The following is a 22,899-nucleotide window of genomic DNA, read 5'->3' on the forward strand; positions in this document are numbered from 1 at the left end:
GACGTGTCCATGAATTTAGAAAGTATTAACTTTAATCCCTAGCTTCATCTAGATACTGTCATACCCAATTTCAGCTGGTTATATATTTGAGGAGGGTCTATCCATATTTGCGTCATATATTACATTCAACGATACATATATCAATATATATCCACTATTCCAAAATTAGAGATATAAAATCAATATAGGTTTACAAACTGAATGCAAATAGAACGATATAAAATTACGCAGTTAACATTAAAAACACGTGTTTATGTGAACACAACTGAATATTCTAATGTTGATTTTGGTATCGAATAAGTGATATTTAATAATTATTTGTTCATATATCTGCTTTATTGTCCTACAAAATTAAATCGCATTTAAAAAATCGTTCTGCTTTCTCTAATAACTAACTTCAAGGCATACGTGAAATGTTGTTTTGTAAAGCATACGTTAAAATGTAATAATAAAATCTATATATGTATATAAAAGCTAAATACCACGCACTGCTTAATCGCGAAATTTCAGAAATTATAACGCCTACAAACTCGAAATTTGGCAGGTAGGTTCCTTATAGGGTGTAGACATCCGCTGAGAGCGTATTTTAAGAAACTTCACCCCTAAGGGGATAAAATGGGGAAGAATTTTTTTTTTATTTCGCGCGGGTAAATGAAACAAGGCAAGCATAACAATGTTACTTCTAAATAAGCTCGCCTTGTTTATAACGTGCTTTAAATGTTGCAAATGTTTACTTATGGACCACTTAATGGTTAGTAATGAACAACGCATTGGCATGGCATTGGTTTTTCGGACAAGCATATGGGCCACCTGTGGTAAGTGGTTACCACCGCCCATAGACAATGGCGCTATAAGAAATATTAACCATTCCTTACATCGCCAATGCGCCACCAACCTTGGGAACCAAGATGTTATGTTCAAACCGGAATACAACAATACTGAGTACTGTTGTTTGATGGTAGAATATCTGATGAGTGAGTGGTACCTACCCAGACGGGCTTGCACAACGCCCTACCACCAAGGAATGATGATGAGTATTTGGTGCTCGAACCTTGCTAGAAACTTGCACAAAACTCTACCTCCCTACTAATACGTAAGATACAAAATTGATTAACAAGACAAAAAAAAAATAACAATACTAAATTTCGAGAACATTCCAATAACTTTCAGTCTTTAGTCTGAACTCAGGATATCAGGATCCGCAAATTTTATAAGCTCACAGCAACTAGACCAAACGATGTAGTTTTCTAATATTTTATTTTTGAAGCCTCCATTACCTCAACCGCAATTTAGTTTTAACGTAACATCGTAATGCAGGTTTAAAATTTCATAATACTTGTTTCAAATTCGACCTACAATGTTATACGTTTAATACGCTTGTATTACACGAAATAGACTCACTAAAAGCCAAAATTAAGGCTTATCTCAAAACCTGGATATTGTTCCCATAATTAAACTTTTGTATATTTTTACTTTATCATCACTAAATTTTGATAAATGAAGACTGTTTATTATATTATATAGCGTTAAGATTAATCTGCTTATATATAAACGAAATACCATTGACTGACTCATCATGAGATCTCCGAGACTGCGGGCAAGTTGATTAGAAATTAAGCATATTTGCTCCGTAGAATAACTAAGATAGGATTTGTGGAAATTTCAACTTTAAGGGTAAGGGGAGGGGGGGCTAAAATTTTACCAGCATTTTACCTCAGTCATTTTATTCATTTTATCTAAGTCAACAAATTATATTGTATTCATAAGTAGTATTTTCTTAAGTTATTAGCACTTTTAAAATGTTTATTAACTTGAAATAGAATTTTAAAGAGTTGAGATATTTTTTTTTATATTTTTATAATGGTATATGTTATTTTGAAAGGGTATATGGGAATGTTAGTAATTGATTGAATTCTGGTATTAATATAAAATATATTTAAAAGATTTACTTGTACCGGAAGTGCCGAGTGAATAAAATACGTGGTATTTTACTTTCATCGAGTACAAACCCAGAAAAATACCATTGAGTTCACGCATTATTTTCATTTTATTTATTTATTCTTTGCAGTACCAACACTGTAACTAAATTTAATATTTGATTTGAAACAAAAGTTGCACGAGGTTCAACAGGCGGCCGTCAATTTTGAGTATTAATCTGCAGTCTAGGCAGTGGTTTATATAATAGCAGTTCCGTGATCCCTAAGAGAAGCGGGTACTGCTGGTTTTTGGTGGGTATTACGTTGTTCTGGGGCGCACCAGGCATTCTCGGCTCCAGCGAATCCCACATACAGTGGGTTTCATTTTGAGGAAAATGCGTAAGAGCATCTTTAGAGCGAGATATTTTTTTTGTTTTGACATTGTAATGCCGGATAAATTATTTCATTACGAGTATTAACCCGTTCTTCAGTTCTTTAGATTTGAGCATAAGTGAGTGCACTTATGCTCAAATCTAAGGTATTACAATACAGACGAATACTTCCGGCTAGAGACCGCCTTAAGGGATAATATATGGTAACAAAATGTACAAAAAAGTTTATACTTCTCCAAGGAGTTGGCACCGACTTCAAATAGTTTAACATATAAAACCTTTTACTAAAAACTCTAAGTTATTTTTCCCTTTTTCTTGCAAATTCTATTATTCTTGAAGTCTGTTTATGTTTCCTAGAGTCAAATTGTAATATGTTGTTTCGCATAAGTAATAATTACTATAACAACCAGTAAATATCCTACTGCTAGACTAAGGAATCTTCTCCTTTCGGGGGAGAAGATTTAGTGCTAATACCACCACACTGCTTCAATGCTGGTTGGTGGCTACATACGTAGGTTTCCTACAAAGTACATGGGAATAGGGTGGTATGCGTTTGAACCCGCAATCATCGATGAAGGCGTAATCGTTTTAACCACTGGGCCATCCCGGCTCTTAGCAACTAATAACAATAAAATGTTTACAAATTAATATATGAATAAAGTAAGTATAATTTACGTAATAGATATTTCTAAAACATACGTGTATCTTTCATTTATTTGTTCAGAATTTATCTTTCCTTTTGTAGTCAAGTCTGCTTTCAAACAACCTAATTATCCTTAAAGAATGAGACGAAGAATTTGATTCAAAAGGAAAACAAATAATTTTAAAATTATTTGAGATAATTAATCGTACTGTGTTACTTTTGATAATTTTGTTTGTAACTCGTAATATTATTTCAAATAAAATAAACAAACAATTACACTTGGAGAGCAACAAAGTTTGTAAGATAATAGCTACAGAACTTGTTAAAGTACGTATATTTAAATCTGATACTTAAAAATTTCGCGTTTCTGAATCGCGCTGGCAAGATGTTCTTTAGATTGGTATAGATGATGATGTTCCTTAACCGACTTCAGCCAAGGCCATTCATGTAAATCATGGGAGGTTAGCCATATATGAAGGATATGTTATTGTGCAATAATATGTGAGCAGACACGCGAATTCTCCGTTACGTCACTTTCATAATTTGATGGCAGTACAAATCTGACACAACCCAAAAAGCTCAGAAAGAGATTAAACTGCTTTAAATGCTGTCCAAACTACGGACTACCTCAAAATTTTCAGTAGAAAAATCAAAAACTCTAAGACTCTATAAAACAATAGACGTAACAATATTTATAAGCATAAATGTGATCATATTTAATTATTTTAAATTTAATTTACCAACATAATTATTTTTACATAGTTAAATGTGATTATTGAGGTATTTTACGGTCAAATAGTGTAATAAAAACTATTGTGTTGTAATAAGGTCCCCTCAGCAAAGAAAATGACTTGACCGAAATATAATTAATTTCTTAAAATACTAAGGAATAAATTAGTTATCAACCAGTGAAAATATTTTTTGGAATTGTATCATTAGTTCCGGAGTTCACACACAAACAAACAATTTTTACCTATTTATAATATTAGTATCGATTAATTCGCAAAAACAAGTGTTTTATTTATGTATTCAAATTCATGTCATAAAAGCCTGAAAGGATTTTCTAGGAAAATTCTAATGATCGATTTTTCAATCGAGATTTATTTGGAAGTAGTCTATAAGGCTAAATAAAATAATAAATCTGGCCAGAATTTAACGCTAGCCAATAAAATACTTATAGATAAATAAGCGTTTTATGAAATATATTAAGAGATTTAATTTTTTTTATAATTGATTGCATTATAATCCAAGAAAAAAATCACCGAAAATTCAATTTCGTGTAATAAGTGTAATTACAGACTCAAATACGAAATATTTCTCTATATTTATAATATATATTATTAAATTCATTCAGTCTGCCGCTAAGTAGCTATATTTAGTATCGTTGTGTTCCGGTTTGAATGGTGAGTGAGCCAGTGCAATTACAGGCACAGGGGACATAAAATCTTAGCTCCCAAGGTTGGTGGCGCATTTTTGATATAAAGAATAGTTATTATTTCTTCTTTAGGCGGTGGTAACTATTTCCCATCAAGTGTACAGTTTGCCTGGCCGCCTAAATAATAACAAAAAAAACTGTGAAATAAATTATGTAACTTACCTTTTTTGAAATCAAGATTTCTACACTTTTAAACATAATAATTTACCAAAATGTATTATATGAAAATGCTTAAAACGCCTTGTTAATACTCTCCAGAAATATAAATATAGATACAAAATAACATTACGACAATAAATTGTAACAAAAATAACAATATAGTACTAAAAAGTATAATTCATGAGACGATACTCATTATATTTGAGTTCGCCATTTAAAAACACCTCTGGAATCGTAAAAACTGGGTGAATGAGATGTGAACCACGCGATTTAAGGCAAGCAATTTAGTTAAATGACGGTACCTACATTAAAAGGGCCGATGTCACAAAGTTGGATGTGGTAAACAAAGTTAGTTTTGTTCATTTAATAATGAGAGCGACGTACACAAAACATGGAGTAACTTTGAACCAGATAAGTTTGAATTATTTACGTAAATCGTGAACACCGACGCGTAATGTCTCGTATTTATTAATAGGACCTCGTGAATTATGTCTTCGGTAATTTAAATGTAAATGTCATAACATGACATTTTTATTGCATCAGTAAATGTTTCAACCAAAATGTTCTGCTTAGTAACATTATCACTATAATCTCCTGTGATATACATACATACTTCGTAGAGCATGTATATCATTGGAGATTCTATACGTAGAATAATTTATACTGATCGAAAATATAGGTTTTGGGTTTTCTTGAACTATATTAATATATAATTTACAATTTTTTTTGAAGAATTCTGTCGTAAAAAGTTCCTCAGACGACATGGAATTTGCAAAAAAACATATGTCTATCCTTTGATGTTAGTTGCAAGACCTAAATGAACATTTTGCAACCGTGTCAAGAAAGAAGTGACGTAATGAGTCATATTCTGCAAATTCAAAGGACTTAAGTGCAGCTAGTCTCCAAAAACCAAGATTTCAACAGCAAAAAAGAATCATCAGGAAATCTGCATGGGTTTGAAATGTTTTAAGCAATACCGAATTCACATTTTTTCATACTTTCTAAAGAAACGAACCGTCATTGCTTGAACAATTTATTTCTGTGAGCAACTAATTTTGTATGCTCTACGGTAAAATACATTCAAATGTATTCAAGCCTAATTTAAGCACGTTGGAGCTCTGAGTGTATCCTAGTTGCGTCATCATTACTGTTATTGTGAGTATATAGTATACTATTAAGAAAAAACTACACATTTAGTAAACTACCTAGCTAATAGAAGCTATCTACGAAACAATTATTTAATATTTTTTTCAAGTATTTAGTATATATACAATAATTGACATGCTAGTAAATAATTTTATATCAAATGCTTAGTATAAACTTCCCGTTAATATTCTAAGGTTAGACCAGAGCTTCTTTTTATGTCAAAAGAATTGGTTAGCTTAGTTGTTATCCGCCCAACAGGACTTAAAAAAAATTATATCTAAATTATCATAGTCAAATATGTAAGTATCTATGAGTGTGTGTAACGCACAATGCTTACGCGCAAACGGTTTAAACTAATAGACTTTTTTTTTAATAATGATTTCTTTGTCCATGGCCTTTTACTTTTTTTATTTTTAATTCACCTTTTATTTTTTGTATTTGTATGTGTAATTCTATATATTAATTTGTCATGTATCTAAATAAAATAGGATAGTGATTTACTTATAGTCAACTATTTTTGATACACTATGTAGTCTTTTTTTTTTTTATTTGTCCTTGTCGGCCGCAACTAGATGATTGTTGCAGTCGTACTGAGTGCTTGACCTGTTGCTCTTTTGCAGATATCAAATTTCATTCTGCAACGCTTTCAATTTTAAGTGACTATTTTTCCCTTTAAAGTTTATCTTGCTTAATATATTATGTAATTAATATAGTGATTACTACGTGTTTTTTTTTTAGCATTAGCAGCCTGTAAATTTCCCACTGCTGGGCTAAAGGCCTCCTCTCCCTTTGAGGAGAAGGTTTGGAGCATATTCCACCACGCTGCTCCAATGCGGGTTGGCGGAATACACATGTGGCAGAATTTCGTTGAAATTAGACACATGCAGGTTTCCTCACGATGTTTTCCTTCACCGCCGAGCACGAGATGAATTATAAACACAAATTAAGCACATGAAAATTCAGTGGTGCCTGCCTGGGTTTGAACCCGAAATCATCGGTTAAGATGCACGCGTTCTAACCACTGGGCCATCTCGGCTTACTACGTGTACAGCTACAAATAATCTTTTCTATACTTGTGTAGAGTACATTTTTTATTACCTATATTTCTAGCATACCATTGCGTATTAGTGTCCGAGTCGGATACTACTATGAATACAGCATTGAAAAGATTAAATTAAAATGATATCTTAGAACTTCATCTAAGAAATTCTTGGTTTTATTTTCGAATTTTTTTAAATATCTTCACTCACAATAGATGGATAATTATTCTTATTATTCGAACTCAACTTTAAGAACCCGTAATTCAATATCAAAAATAATCCACATCTGCATTTAAACCCTAATTTGCCAGCTCCAAAATTTCTGCCATCAATTCAACGTAAAAAAGGTTCTCGTACCCCTTAATATTAAGGTTATTCTGCCAAAACCCCCATTAGAGCTCAGATGCTTTTGGCAGTCCGGAATAATTTCTTAATCAACTCACCTTTGTTTAAGCTAATTGTGTCATTTGCCATTCTATTTGGGCCCAGTTACAAACAGAATTTCAAAAACATTGCCTTGTAAAAGGTTTGTAAACACGTACGGAAATTTATTTTCAGATTTACCCACATTGGAACTTTGTTGTTATTTATGTATTACCGGAGCTACGTCGAATTAATCATTGTTCAAATTATGAATGATCGGGTGCTTTAAAAAGGGAATATATTTAAACAAAAGTCTCATTGACATTTTCTATGACGTGGGTATCTTTAACGTGTTGTGTAACACAATTGAATGCATATGAATACATCGTTGTGACGTTATGCTCAGCGATCCGTTAACAAAGTTAACTGATGCCTATGAACTTTTAATATATTAGAAAGTACAGTACCGGTACGTATAGTTAAATTGGAGGAGCAGCTTTAGATATAGAATGCTTAGTAATACATGTTATTTGATAATTTTTATATTTAATTTCCTCTCAAAAATTGAATACATTTAAGATTGGAAAAAAATCTCTCTATTAAGTGTGATAATATATATATATATATATATATATAATAGAATAGGAGCAATGCATCAAATTAACTGAGGAATTACTAATATTCCTATTTACCCCTCCTTTTAAGCTTATCACTTGTGTTAGGAGTGGGGACGACAATAGCCCAAGGGGTTATGATCGATCCTGTGACTTTATACATCGCTAGGCGGCCCGTAAACCATTGCGCTATTGACGCTATTAAATACGTATAAACTATAACTATACAACAACTTCTAATAAGTTCTAATAAGTTTTGTGTGTGGTTTTTTTTGTGTGTCTGTATTCAGTTTTACGGTTTTTATTGATAAATATGAGAATTCGAAAAGATTACTTAACATCATAGACATACATGACACAGTCGTACATGACAACACATGGCTACGAAACGACCTGAAATTGAAATCTTGTCACTGACTAAATAATGATAATGTATACCATAGTTTTCCAGGAACTTGTCAAGCATTCCTCGGTAAATAACTTACTTGTGAATACGGATTAATTAACAATCTTAATAAAGCTGTAAAGTTCATTTGAACATTCTCATTTCACATATAGTCCTGGAACAGGTTTTGAAAAAATATTGTGATAAGTAATCCGTTTGATCTAGTTTTGTAACATCACGGACCTAGATCAATAACGTCTAATTGACGACGAATAAATGAAAAACACAGATGACTAAAAAAAGGCTAGAAGTGGTTCCTCAGAGGTGTGCTCTACTAAACAACAAAAAATATTACTGATTACAATTTAATTACAATACTTGATTAACGAAGGATCAAAGTAACCTTATAAACCTTACAAGCCTTAACACTCTGATATATATTTTTGTATCTTCCTTAATAGATGTTTGACAGAAGACAGCGTTATTTAAATATTCCTTAATAATCCCTGAAACAAGGCCCCTTTTTATGATATAGTTAGGGAAATTGGGTCATCTGATGGTAAGTGGTCACCACCGCCCATAGACGTTAGCGCATTCCTTTCATCGTTAATGTGTCACTAGCCTTACGGACTAAGATATTATGGCCCTTGTGTCTGTAGTTACAGTGTCTAATACTAAGTGTTGCTCTAATACGTGGATGGTCCTACCAAGACAGGAAGCCCTAGCACTAAGCAACCTAAAACCCTTAAGCCATAAGTATATCAAGAGTAAGATATTTGATATCAACGTAAAATCAATTATCTAAAATAAATACATTTTCTCTGATAAAATTGTCTCTAGTATTTTCTGAGACATATTATATTGTAGTTTAGTTATTCTTTTTTTATTTAACGTTCCGTTCGTTTCGTTACGATAACATCCGGTTTGGTATATTTCGCTTCCGATACAATATCATCTCATATGAATACTATATTTATTTACTATATAAAACATATCTATTATATACAAGATATGTTTTATTTCATAACTAGAAATGTGATACTGAGTATTTTCAAAATTGAAAATGACAATAGGTTTATTCTATACATCTAGAAGCTATATAAATATATTTTTCTCAAATCTTTATCGGAAAAAAATGGGTAGTTATTTTTACAAATTCTCTTGAAAGAATCTTCAACAGAAAAAAATTTACAACCGAATATAAATATGTATAATTAATGTATTCGTAAATGAAATCACGATTAATAAGAAAATATTATGTGAATACTTTTTACAACAACATGTAAACTCAAAAGCTTTGTATACATATATTTGTTTATATAAAATATATACACATTTTCTAATAATTTTAGTAGTTTTTTAGATTTGTTCTCGTCCCTTAAAAAATAGTACAGCGTCTTATTCGTTACAGGTACCGCACATTACGGCGAAGACAGCGTCGGCTCGTTTCCTTACTTCGAGTACAATGTCCCCAGAAATGTGACAACAGTGGTTGGACAGACTGCCTTCCTGCATTGCAGGGTTGAACAGCTTGGTGACAAGGCGGTGAGTTTCTAATGACATTATTTTCCGATATTTTTGTTCAGTCAGCCAGTATGGACTGCCGCGTCCGATTCGTTCAAGCCCCAAGTCGGGTTAGAGAAGATATTTTGCCTTTCTGACCAGAAATTCGCGGTGTTTTAATAATAAGATCGACTATAGAAAATGGCGTAGATATGATGTATTTTAACTTCACGAACTTATAATGTAATTACGTACGTGTGTGTGTACGAATTTATATAATTTCGACAATAATAACATTGTCTATATAATTAAAAAAGGCGACTAATGTGAACGAAATCTATTTATTATTAAAATAGTATTGATTAAACTACTTTTGTCCGGTGAAATATACCAAAATAATACAGTAGACTGGAAGCTAAATTTAATATTTATACATTATGTTAGACTAATAATTTCCTTCCAAAAATAACTTACACTATCTAGCATAAAATATATGATATGATTATAAATAAGAGTTATTAATATAATTAATTCTTAAATGCATATTGAAAATATAAATATTTTATTTACGTAAGAATAATTTATAACATTTATGACTTAAATGAGTATGTAACCCAATCCTGCGTATCTCTTATTTTCAATCAGTAGAATTATTTTTGAATATCTCTATTTACAATTATTCTATCATTATAAATTCAAAAGTACCTCTGTCTGTTACTTCTTCAAGCTTAAACAGCTGAATCGCTTCAGATGTAATTTGTTATGTAAATAGTTTCAGTCCCGGGGACATACTTAATTTACCCCTCGAGGGGATAAAATGGGGATGATGGTTTATGTAAGTAAAGTTTTAAAAATTTCAGACGAGTAAAACCGCGGGCTCAGCTTGTAATTAATATTTAATCACTCTGTCACGGCCCGTCAGTTTCAAAGGGTGCCATTGAAAATCAACGTTGGGTCTAACCTAACATAAAAGCTGAATGATACGCCTTATCAGGATACATCACAGTTGTTGTTTTTGGAACGAAGTTCTTGTACGCTGCTTTCAGTTGAGTAAACTGTCAAAAATCGTCACGCAATGAAAAACCGTTATGCCCCCTCCAGGCGACCTTTCCCCCTTCTCTTTATATTTAAATACTGTTTATTTCAGTTTATTATGTATAAATGTTGTTTAAATGCACACGGGATTTTTAATAACGATTTTATTTCTTGTTATTTAATTATTCTTAAGCATTGTTAATTTTTTTCACACAACCGGGGTTGTTTTTTCACGCGATAAAAAAAAAAGAAATGTCTTTACTGATTTTTCGGTTATTATAAAATTTATAAAGTAATATAAAATTTTAATAAATAGTTGCTCTATTTTTTGTTTTCTTAAAATTAAGGCTTTTTTGCTTTTTTTTTTCCTTGGTACAATTATGTTAACTTTATATCTGCAATGTTTGTTTGTCCTGAATAAATATGTTCTTATTCTTATTCATAAGAATATTATTATGGTATCACTTTTTTTCTACAGTATCACTCTAACAACAGACGACGTTTTATAAACGTATCTGTCAAATATCGATTAGATAAATTTGCCTGTTTTTTTTTTTATTATTTCATCTTTATTAATGAAATATATTGTTAATGGAAAAAGAAACAATCATTTTTCACATCAATAATTTTATTTATATTTATTTTAATTGTAAGAATTTATAGAGTGTGAATAAATAAATCGAGTGATTTTCGTTCAACGGTTTCCTTCGTCTGAGTTTTATTGAAACCAGTGGTGGGATTTACTTTGACTATCAATGAGATAATAAAATATATTGAAGATACAAATTGGGAATTGAATTTAATATATCTCTCAGCTTATATACATTACATTTTTACATTAACAGCCTGTAAATTTCCCACTACTGGGCTAAGGCCTCTTCTCCGTTTGAGTTTTTTGGAGCATATTCCAACACGATGCTCCAATGCGGTTTGGTGGAATACACATGTGGCAGAATTTCGTTGAAATTAGACACATGCAGGTTTCCTCACGATGTTTTCCTTCACCGCCGAGTACGAGATGAATTATAAACACAAATTTAAGCACATGAAAATTCAGTGGTGCTTGCCTGGGTTTGAACCCGAAATCATCGGTTAAGATGCACGCGTTCTAACCACTGGGCCATCTCGACTCTCATATACATACATTATATAATTATGGAAACGTAGAATACATAAATGTTTTTATTGAAACTTTCTTTCATATATAATATGAGAGTTAAAAAATCCAAAAACGAAAATGACGAGGGTAAATTTCTCGTCCTAAACAAACATTATATCAAACTATACTCAGGCGATAAAAAATATAAGTTCGCTTAAAGTTGCCCGTTGCTAAATATGATCTGGAATACGAAATATGGTTCTTTGTTCTACAAAGGGTTTGTATTTACATTGTTTATAAGCGCATAGAAATTGATTTCGACGAATATTCAACGGTTCTCTTTTGTCTCTGTACCATTTCGATATAATAACTAGTCGTTTTATTGCTTGGTAAATAAGAATAGTTTTCTTCGATGTTACATATTTTTTTTTATGATATCGGTAGGCGGACAAGCAAGTGGGTCACCTTATGATACGTGGGTACTGTCCATGGATAATGGCAGTGTAAGAAATATTAACCATTCCTTACATCACCAATGCGCCACCAACCTTGGGAATGTTATGTCCCTTGTGCCTGTAGTTATACTGGCTCACTCACCCTTCAAACCGGAACACAATGATATTGAATATTGGTGTTTGGTAGAATATCTGATGAGTGGGTGGTACCTACCCAGATACCACTTGCGCAATGCCCTATCACCAAGTGTTAGGGTTGATATTTTCAAATGTCTATAAAAAATTTATAAACACAATTATATTTCGAAATATATAAATATCAACTCAAACTAGCAAAAGGTATTTTAAAATATCGAAATATTTTTTAGTTTTTGATAACAAGTAATTCTTATTACTTGTACCTAATAAAAAACTATTGAACTAAATTGAAGATGATTTTGAATTTGGTCATTTGATTGGTCCAATATTTGACCCAACGGTTTAAGTAAATTGCCATAACAAAGGGTGTTAACGATGCCAATACTATTGCTATTCACATAGGCTTTAATAATATAAATGTGATATTGAAGCAATAACTTATTTTAATTATTATGAACCCGTTTTAATAAAATTTTATTAAAACGGGAATCGATCTGTAATTTAAATTATTGTGAAGCATTATTATCTCAAGAATTAGATTGTGATATTGTCTAAAAAGTTTTTATATAATAAAAATAAATCTAAAATATATAAAAGACGCACGCAAACATGATTTCAGAAAAAAAAACTTCCTGTATAGTGATTATAAATTTCAAGAATTTCGTTATGTAACTATGAAGAAAAACAATGACGTCATTATTCAAGACTGTGAAAGAGGCTTAAGAGCATTAAACTAATTACACTTTAAAACACATAACATTAGTATAATAAACGCCTCAATTCATTCACTACCCAGCATGTAAGTAGGTAGGAGTTCACGCTCTACTTACTAACATTGAAAGCAGGGTCATTAGCCGGAAGATTATACCTCAGACAGAAAATTTATTACACGAAAATATGACGCAATATTAATGGTCAAACATGGTTGAAAAATACTTACGTTACAGGCGATTATTGAAGCATATTTTATTCCTTGAAAAGATAATATTAATTCAACTAAGTTGAATCACGTAAGTTTTTCATATGAATCAGTCTTTGGTTCCTTTGGAGTACCGATAGGTGAATGGTGATTATATTATGATATCTATGCTCTGTGATTACAATTTCCTTTACATAATACACAACTCTCTGACCGGAAGTCTTAGACAATTCCAGGAGCCATTTATTTGTCTAGGTTAAGGCACATCTACAGTAATATATAATATTACTAATGCGAATGTAACTCTGTCTGTTACCTCGTTACGCTTAAACCGCTCGATTGATTTAGATGAAATTAAAATCTTATAAATTCGGGTAAAGCCGTAGGTTCAGATAGTACGTTATATATCTACTCAATATTTTTTTAAAATAACTGACAGAGATACAACGGTCATCTGAAATTGATCTAAAAGGATGAAATTTTTGATTAGGAATTCCTGCTGGAACGTAAGTGCGCAATAATAAAGATTTTTTTCAAATTAATCTCCTAGGTGAATTTAATAGGGGGTGAAAGATTTCTATGGAATTTTGTAATTTCTGATGATAGAAAGATAGAAATCCGCATTTAGGCTTACGTTTATGAGTAACAGTGTTTCACGAAAATCATCATCAAAAAGGGTGAAATTCAGGATGAGTTACATAGATTTTATGCCCCGATCGGTGTAAAATGTTATGTGCAACGTAGGTTTCCAATAATCACTAATATTGAAAAAAAATTGGTGTATTTCTAAATGTTTCCGTTAACGGGACATTCAATCGGATACACGATTAATATACGATAAAATATAATGTATATTTTATTATATATTTGTTACAGGTCTCGTGGATAAGGAAAAGGGATCTTCATATTTTGACAGCTGGAATTTTAACTTATACATCGGATCAAAGATTTCAAGTAAGTAAATGAACTGTTATTAATTATCGGTACGGCTACTCAACTCTCCGTCTACGAAGCATGATTACGCAGACAACATTGTCTCACTTGCCGATCAGCTACGAATAAAGGATAATAATTCCTCAATGAAATTCACCGACAGATCTCTTATATACCACGTTTTAAAGGGTGATTTTTTCCTTTACCTTTTAAAATATATCTAATTTGTTTTGACGTCCTTTGTTTTCATTACCAATGTACCACCAACCTTGGAGACTAAGATGTCATGCTTTTGTCAGTACACTCACCCTAAAGATTATTTAAATGTCCATCGTATTTTAATTATTGCTTAAATATTAATATAATAATTATGTCTATTCTCATTTTGTTTTCCTATTTCTATTATACTACTTTGCTATATATATTTTGTTTTTATTTAGATTTTAAATCTTAATGTAATAGTTACTAGGATATCTAATTGAATAAAAGCCTGTGTCTCACAAGGAGACTTATTTTTGTAGCTGCTAAATCTCTTAAGAATTTTATTTATGTACATTATAATTTCATTAAGTATATTAAACCTTCTATTTTAAATCAGTTCTGCCTAGCGGTTTTATCCGTTTTAAATTTGTATCACATTATACTTGGAGTGAATCATTACGTCAACTTTAAGACTCTATAACTGTTGATACTTAGAATTAAATACTCCAAATAATAATCTTATCATAAAATATAAACAACAAATATTTAATGATATTTCCTGTTGTTTTTTAAAATTATTCCGGAAAACCATCGAATATATATTCAATACAGACAGATCAATTTTATATATATCTAGAGATTAAGAAGTTTTAAATTGTTTCTAGGTTATCAGACCAGACAAATCAGAGAACTGGACGCTGCAAATCAAATTTCCACAAGAGCGAGACGCTGGTATCTACGAATGTCAAGTTAACACGGAGCCGAAGATGTCTTTGGCGTTTCAACTAAATGTTGTCGGTTAGTAATTAAGTTAGTAAACAGTCACAGTTAATCAACCGAAACGAACCAGTAATAAGAACGTGACAGTTTTAAATGATAAATATATATAAATTTGTGGCGAAGGAAAACACTGTGAGGAAATCCTAGATGTGTCTTTTTCACATGAGAAACCAACTCGAATTGGCTCAGCGTGGTGGAATAAGCTCCAAGTCTTCTCTACAAAAAGGAGAGGCTTAGTATAGCAGTGACATATATACAGGCTGTTGCTTTAATCAGTGTTTCGGTGATCTAGATCAGATGAGAAAATTAATTATGTATATTTGAATCATCGCTTTGATCTCAATAGCTTGTCGCACGACTCGGTCCGTGTATTTTCCCATAACTTTCATATTTTATATGCAATATTATATATATATATACATATACATCCTTTTTTAGTTATAAGACTACTTTTAAATGAAATTTCATCATTATCAGTTCAGCGGTGTGGTCATGATGAGGTGATATGTCTGATCCAACGAGTCTTAGGAGATCAAAAAAATCAAACCGACTATCATACAATTTACATTTCGTCATAGCTTATAGTTTAGAGATAAAAGATTTTGATTATTAATTATTATATCGTATGAAAAATAGCCGTATATAAGAATTTAGTTCGAGAGAAGTGTTCGTTATTTGATTTTATTTTAGAAGGAAAGAAAGTTTACGAAAAAAATAATTTTCTCAATATTTCATAGCAATATAATAGCTAAACTTAACTCTTCAGGGATATCCCTTGAAGAGTTAAGTTTAGCTTAAGAAATGTCTCAATTATTGAAACAATTGAATCTTAAAAAACAATTGCGCGACGCAATTCTTGTAATTTATTTATAATTTTATTTTACAATTTTGATTGACGTCAAATTTGATTTAGCCCTAAAGTAACGATTGAGAAATATATTTGTAAAAATATTAATATCGAAAAAAGAGAATAATATTTCTTAAGATTTCATCCGAACATGTCGTTTCGACTCTCTCATGTCCAAAACAATTATACGACGGAGAAATATATTTTCCTTATTGAAGTTACGAACGTAAAGATTCTTATCATTTAACAAGGCATCTGTATCCTGACTAATATTATAAATGCGAATGGGAGTTCGTTTTTTTATGACTTTTTATTGAAAAAATAGGCGAACAGTACCAGTTAAGTACTTAAGTGGTCACTACCGCCCTTGCGACAATACATCCCCAATGCGACTGCGACGAATGCCACTGACCTTGGGTACTAAGTTATTTTGTCTGTAGTTACATTGGTACACTCACCCAACAATACATAACAATACATAGTATTACTGTTTGGCGGTATAATGTATAATGCATGGGTAATACCTACCCAGACGATCTTCCATAAAGCCCTATCACCAGGTAAATATCAGATCTTAATCATGCCATTTCACATACACGTTGTCTACAGAAAAGTAAATAGAACATCCATCTCCACACTCGGCAACCCCTTCCTCTGCTCCTCTCCCTGCCTCTTACACGCGATTGAAGCTACGAGCGGAAATTTCATTGTTTTTTAAATGCTATATACCAGTGACTAGGATACGTGAATCCTAATCGAAGATAATGGGGGACCCAATCGAGCATCGATTGTTTATCGGCTTAATTTGTGTTTATGATTCATACCGCGGCTCGATGGTGATGGAAAATTTCATGTGGAAAACTCTGTGTATCAGATGAATAAAAAGATTTTGAAATAGGAATAAATTTTAAAACTTAATTACCATCCCGCATCGAAGTTACGTATTAGAGTAAGCTCCAGACTTTTTCCTTTAAGAAGTTGGGGAGGTCTTAGCCCAGCAGTGGGAAATTTACAGTTTGGAAATTATAAATATATTCTTCGAAAGAAAGAACAAAAAGGATAAAAAATCAATTTTGAAAAATGTTAAATTAAAATAAACTCATTAGTTTTTGAGCACGCCCTATATACGCACATACCTCCGTCATGATGACGTCATCTTCATAAACTATGCTTAGTACATTTTAAACAAAATTAATATCAGTCATTTTGTACAACTATCTTTTATATGTCAGAGATATTTGCCAAGTTTCTCATATTTACAATCTATATATACATACATATATAAGCTAATGAAAAAAAAACATTGCTTGTAAGGGAAATAATGGCTGACTGTTGTATGTATGTATGTTACAATAAAAGGATGGCCGACGAGAGACATACTGTACATTAAATCAAAAAAATGTCTTTCTAGTCTAAAAACGTTAGAACGTATCCACAAAAGTTTTTACGTTCGTCATAAATATCAATTTATTTAACATTTTAGTATACGGACCGGAATAAAAAAAGGATAAAAAAAAAAGGTCAAACTGAATTTAGTTTATATAAATAATAAAGATATTTCTTCAAACAAACTCAAGAAGGAAAAGATAATAAACAAGACAAAATATAAGAGGCAGTACAATCACGCAACAAAAATAAATTTGATTTAAACCCACATCTTACAAACGAGATGATTACTATGTATACTAATATTATTATTGACAAAAGTCCTGTCTGTTTGTACGCTCATATTTCGTTGTGTATCTACGCTTTCACGGCCAAAGCACTGATGAAATTTTGGTATGAAACAAGCTTGAGTCCATTGAATTGGAAGGATTTCTTTTTATATCTAAAACCTGACGACTAATCTACGCAAAAGATGTCACACGATAACAGTGTTTATTTATATATATACACAAATATTCTAGTTAGTATTTACACAAAATGTTTAAGGTAAGAATAAGTAGGTATCTTAAACAGCATCTTTACCATCTTAACATATTAGTTGGAGAATTTGTACAATAATTTCTTTGATGTAAAACAATTTAACTATGCTCACTATTATTTTACTAAATTTTATTAAATGTACATATTTCAAACATAACTGTGATGTACATACGTGATACACTTTGTAAGATTCATTTATCATCATATAAATTAGCATTATTTTTTAATATTTCTACTAAGAGCGTGACCGTGCAAAATACCTAATACTTGACTTTGAAAAATTTTTTAGCTTATTAATGAATGCGGTCTAGCGTCTTCCCTGCACTTAGCTCGAATTGACCTCAACTCGGCTAATATTAACTTACGTTACATTATTTTTTTAAATATAAACTATAATTCTGCAAAATGTCTTACTTAATTTTTTCTTTTCTTGTGCATACCCGTTTGGGTAGGTACCACCAAATCATCAGATATTCTACCGCCAAAAAACAGTACTCAGTATTGTTGTGTTCCGGTTTGAAGGGTGAGTGAGCCAGTGTAACTACAGGCACAAGGGACATAACACCTTAGTTACCAAGGTTGGTGGCGCATTGGACTGATGTAAGGAATGGTTATTATTTGTTTATGTTCGCCCGTACAAAGGCTCCTTCTTATTTTCTTTAAAAACAATGAATCAGGCTTTTATAAACAATCTGATGTCCTAAAGTATGCTCCATATCAAGTGCATTTAGATACGGGTCACGTAGAAATGGTAAAATATATTCTTGGACATATATTTTGGCATTCATCAAAATGCAACTGTATTTTATAAAAATATTGTTTAAATTTGCCATAATATCTTAAGTGAACTTTGTTAATAACTTACTTTCGACTCCTCTCAATGGTGACGAGATACATCAAATATTTACTAATGTAACGTATTTAGGTTTATGCGTACATTGAAATGTCAATATTTGTCTATGGAATGATTTGACGTATGACGTACTTCCTTTCTCTCTTCCCTTCTCGTGTGAGCCGCGGTAACGTGTGTTGTGTGAGTGCGCCGCGCCTTTGAAATTAGCTCGTGTAACGGACTTATCCTTCTCCTGTAATATCACCCATCCCTTTGGTGTGTTCTTCGAGTGTATGAAGACCAAGGGAGCGCTCCCAAGAAGAACGTGTCTTCATAAGTCAGAGCCCAGTTTTGAGGTAACAACTTCCCTTTTTTCCTTAACTACAGTCTACTTTTCTCTCGCACGTACAACGAATATAAATACTAGTACTAATAAATAGCAAAGGTGGATTCACATGAGCTACTAATATCGATTTGATAACCGTTAACTTTAGTAATCATATTAATAATACTTATATTAATTTTAAGACCATAAAAAATGGATAAAAAGGGACAATCTTAATATAAACGTGTTCTTTAGAAATAAATCCAGCTATAACCGGTTTAAACCGGTTTCCGTGAAGTATTGAATCCGCTTAACCGATTACTATTTATTCGCAATGTTAAACTGTCCTTTTTCTATTTCAGTGATTATATTTACTTTTAACCCGGAACTTTGATGAAGACCGGCTTTAATGAAGGCTTAGTGGTCAAAGAGTTGTTAGTTTTACGAAGGATTGGATTAATACCTCTGTGAATATCATATTAGTTATCTCTAGAACTCTCCCGCATAACCAAAGGATATGATGTAATATCGTGAATTTATTCTCGTTACTACTCGATGGTAGGTCTTTGTACAAGCTCGTCTGGGTAGGTACCACCCACACATCAGATATTCTACCGCCAAACTCAGTATTTATGTGTTCCGGTTTGAAGGGTGAGCCAGTGTAACTACAGGCACAAGGGACATAACACCTTAGTTCCCATGGTTGCTGGCGCGTTGGCGATGTAAGGAATCTTTAATATTTCTTAGAGCGCCAATGTCTATGAGCGGTGGTGACCACTTACCATCAGGTGGCCCATATGCTCGTCCGCCAACCTATACCATAAAAAAGTACTAAGCTTCTCGATTTTGTTTGAATTGATGAAAAAATTGAATATGTTATTTATGTTGTTTATGTATATGTCGTAAGATTTTTGGAATTTTTAACCAATTTGTATTGTATTACAAATACATTTCAACGATAGGAGAGTAAAAGATGACAAATTCCAAAAATACACCAACCGTATCTTATGTCAATACAGTGACATCAAAGAGATATCGAGCTATATTCTAAGAACAAACATGGAACTCAACTAAGAACATCGATCCTGAAATGATAGAAAGTGATCTCCGACATTGACTATATTAATTAAAACATTTAATGTGTATCTTACTTAAACGTAATACGCATCAAAATAGCGTATCACATTAAGTCAACATGTTACGAAACTGCTACTAAAGATAAACCAATAAAAATGTAATAGCAAATTAAATGTTCAGAGAGGTCTTTAACTTTTCATACTTAAGACATCAGAATTAAATTTCTTAGATTTACACTAAATTATTTGAACCAATGAATTTCATAGCTATATAGCCTGAGTCATTAATCAAATTCAGTCTGCTCAAAGCTGAGATAACTAACATGGTCCAGTAATTACTTAGGGCATCTTAACCTCTAGACGACGGACCTAGTTTCGGTCTAGGACACTCAGAGCCCAGACGATATGACTACATCTTCATTCGTGTAAATTACTTAATAATTGTTAAGTCTTTGAGCTTTGGGAACCTGTTTCAAGGACAATTAAAAAACGTGTTGATTTACGCCAGGTTCCTCAATTTAAAGAATCGTTATTGCACGAGTGGTCAATCGTTAATGATTTTTGTAGTCGAGCAAATAAACTATTAAATAAATAATTACTCGAGTGTGATGATCGTAAAAGAACTTATTTTTATCAAAAAAAATAATATTGAAAAATGTAAAATTAATTCTAGGCAAGGCGTATTAAATCAACTAAAACATTGAACTTATCAATCAACTCAATGCATATTTTTGTGCAGCAAAACTGTACCATGAAAAATGAAACGAGAAACACCGTCTAAAGTTCAAGTATATTTCAATGACATATATTAACAGCCTTGAAATCACCTCCAAGCCCATTTCACAATATTATCTCCGTTTCATCGTACAACTTTTTGATAATAAAAACGTATCAAATCGAAATATTCTTAATTGGACTTCTCTACTGAGAAGAGCCAAACTTTTCCAACATTTTAATCACAGAGCTTATATAATTAAATCTATCAACAAGTACTAAATCTATGCTTTTTTATCATTAATATGCCAAGTTAAAAATAAATGTAGAATCTTATTATTGAAACGAATACTGTGTTCCAGGAAGGACGTATTGACTTTGCGACATCGGAAACTCGGTGTTGTAAATTTACCTTTCATCCTAGTGTCTACAAAATTATTGACACTGTTTCTTGTCTTTTCAAAATTATCTATATTACTGGTAATATATTAAGTATGATATTGTTGTGAACATGTATCATACATGTATAGGCTCACAGTACGACCCGTGCACCGGCCGAGCGATGACAAGAGAAAGTCTCTAGTTGGCATATTCCTTCTTTTATATTATTGTCTGTGAATCAACTTTCGGCCGCTGCACGTGTTGTAAATAACAACTGCCTAATGAAGGTAAGCGCCGCCAGACACATTTTTATTTTCAATTATTTAAATAAGGCATCTGCCTAATGATATGTATGACATTTGAACATCTACCCAATTCAAAATACTAGCTACCTCATTTCGCAGTTCCGATTTAATATCCACGATCTGGAACGAATTACAACGAATTACAACGAATTTTCTATCCATTAAAACTTCCATTCTAAATCTTAAGCCTCATTGTGTTCAAAGTTGTCGCAGACTCGACAATTGCAGTCTCCGCCGACATTACTTGCAATTTGCCTGTTTCCTGACTACTTCATGTCCGGACTCTCGCCTTTTTAATGATATGGAAAATTTTATCGTTCCTTAAACTTCATTTGGACTTTTTACGTCATTAAGAATGAATGGACTGTGTATGAAGTTGGATTGATAAAATATTCTTCTGTTTATGTATCTCCTCTAGCTATATTTGCGATATAGGTCACGTGGTCGATCTAGGACAACGCGATACATTTGATCATTTCCTTGGTATAAAGTATACAAGTACAAACATACAAGTGTACAAACTAAGACACACAGACAACAGCTGTGGCTGTGGGTTAGGATACACGTGACGTGGCTAAATTTCATCCGAAAAATGCAGTTTTCATCACGTTTTCTTCATTACCGAGCATAAGATGAATTTATAAAGCTTTCAAGGAACTCAGGAAATCGCTATAATCAGTTAGATGCACGTATTGAAGCTACAAGACGGCGTTTTAAAACCATGCACTAATAATGACAATTATGTGACATAAATATATATTTATATACATAAGAATTATTAACATTAGGATCTTGAAGATATATATGGAATGGTGGCAAGAATGCATTTCCCCGTTGAAGCGCAATTGCGATCCTCTGGACAAAAAACGAACCAGAAGTTGACTAGCTAAAAGTTATCGTTTTAGCCTAAGTCACTTCTTATTACATCAGCTATCTGCCAGTGAAAGTCCCGTCAAAATCGGTCCAGCCGTTCCAGAGATTAGCCGGAATGAGCTGACAAACAGACAAAAATTGAACAATATATTATTTTGTTATATGTACCGTGTATGCATTTAGTAAAAAGCGGTTATTTTAATATTACAATAAGACAGTCGAATTTTATTATATGTACTGATATATATTAATATTATTAATTTATTTGGATTTGCAGGAGCTAGTCGTTTTTTTTTGTATAAATATTTTAACAACATCACATACATTACTCTGATCCCAATGTAAGTAGCTAAAGCACTTGTGTTATGGAAATCAGAAGTAACGATGGTACCACAAACACCCAGACCCAAGACAACATAGAAAACTAATGAACTTTTTCTACATCGACTCGGCCGGGGATCGAA

At 32.0% G+C, this 22,899-nt stretch overlaps 1 protein-coding gene across 2 annotated transcripts in view; it reads left to right on the top strand.

Annotated features, from left to right (window-relative positions):
* LOC113401868 (zwei Ig domain protein zig-8-like) overlaps window positions 1-22,899 on the top strand; it is a 184,648-nt gene that overhangs the window by 152,809 nt on the left and 8,940 nt on the right. For both annotated transcript variants that reach the window (XM_026641943.2, XM_064218700.1), the window contains exons 3-5: window positions 9,505-9,638; window positions 14,119-14,196; window positions 15,042-15,174. In XM_026641943.2, coding sequence (XP_026497728.1) covers window positions 9,505-9,638; window positions 14,119-14,196; window positions 15,042-15,174 — 345 coding nt within the window. The remainder of the gene's footprint in view (window positions 1-9,504; window positions 9,639-14,118; window positions 14,197-15,041; window positions 15,175-22,899) is intronic.

Source organism: Vanessa tameamea, chromosome 23 (genome assembly GCF_037043105.1).
Source record: "Vanessa tameamea isolate UH-Manoa-2023 chromosome 23, ilVanTame1 primary haplotype, whole genome shotgun sequence".
NCBI classification, from domain to species: domain Eukaryota; kingdom Metazoa; phylum Arthropoda; class Insecta; order Lepidoptera; family Nymphalidae; genus Vanessa; species Vanessa tameamea.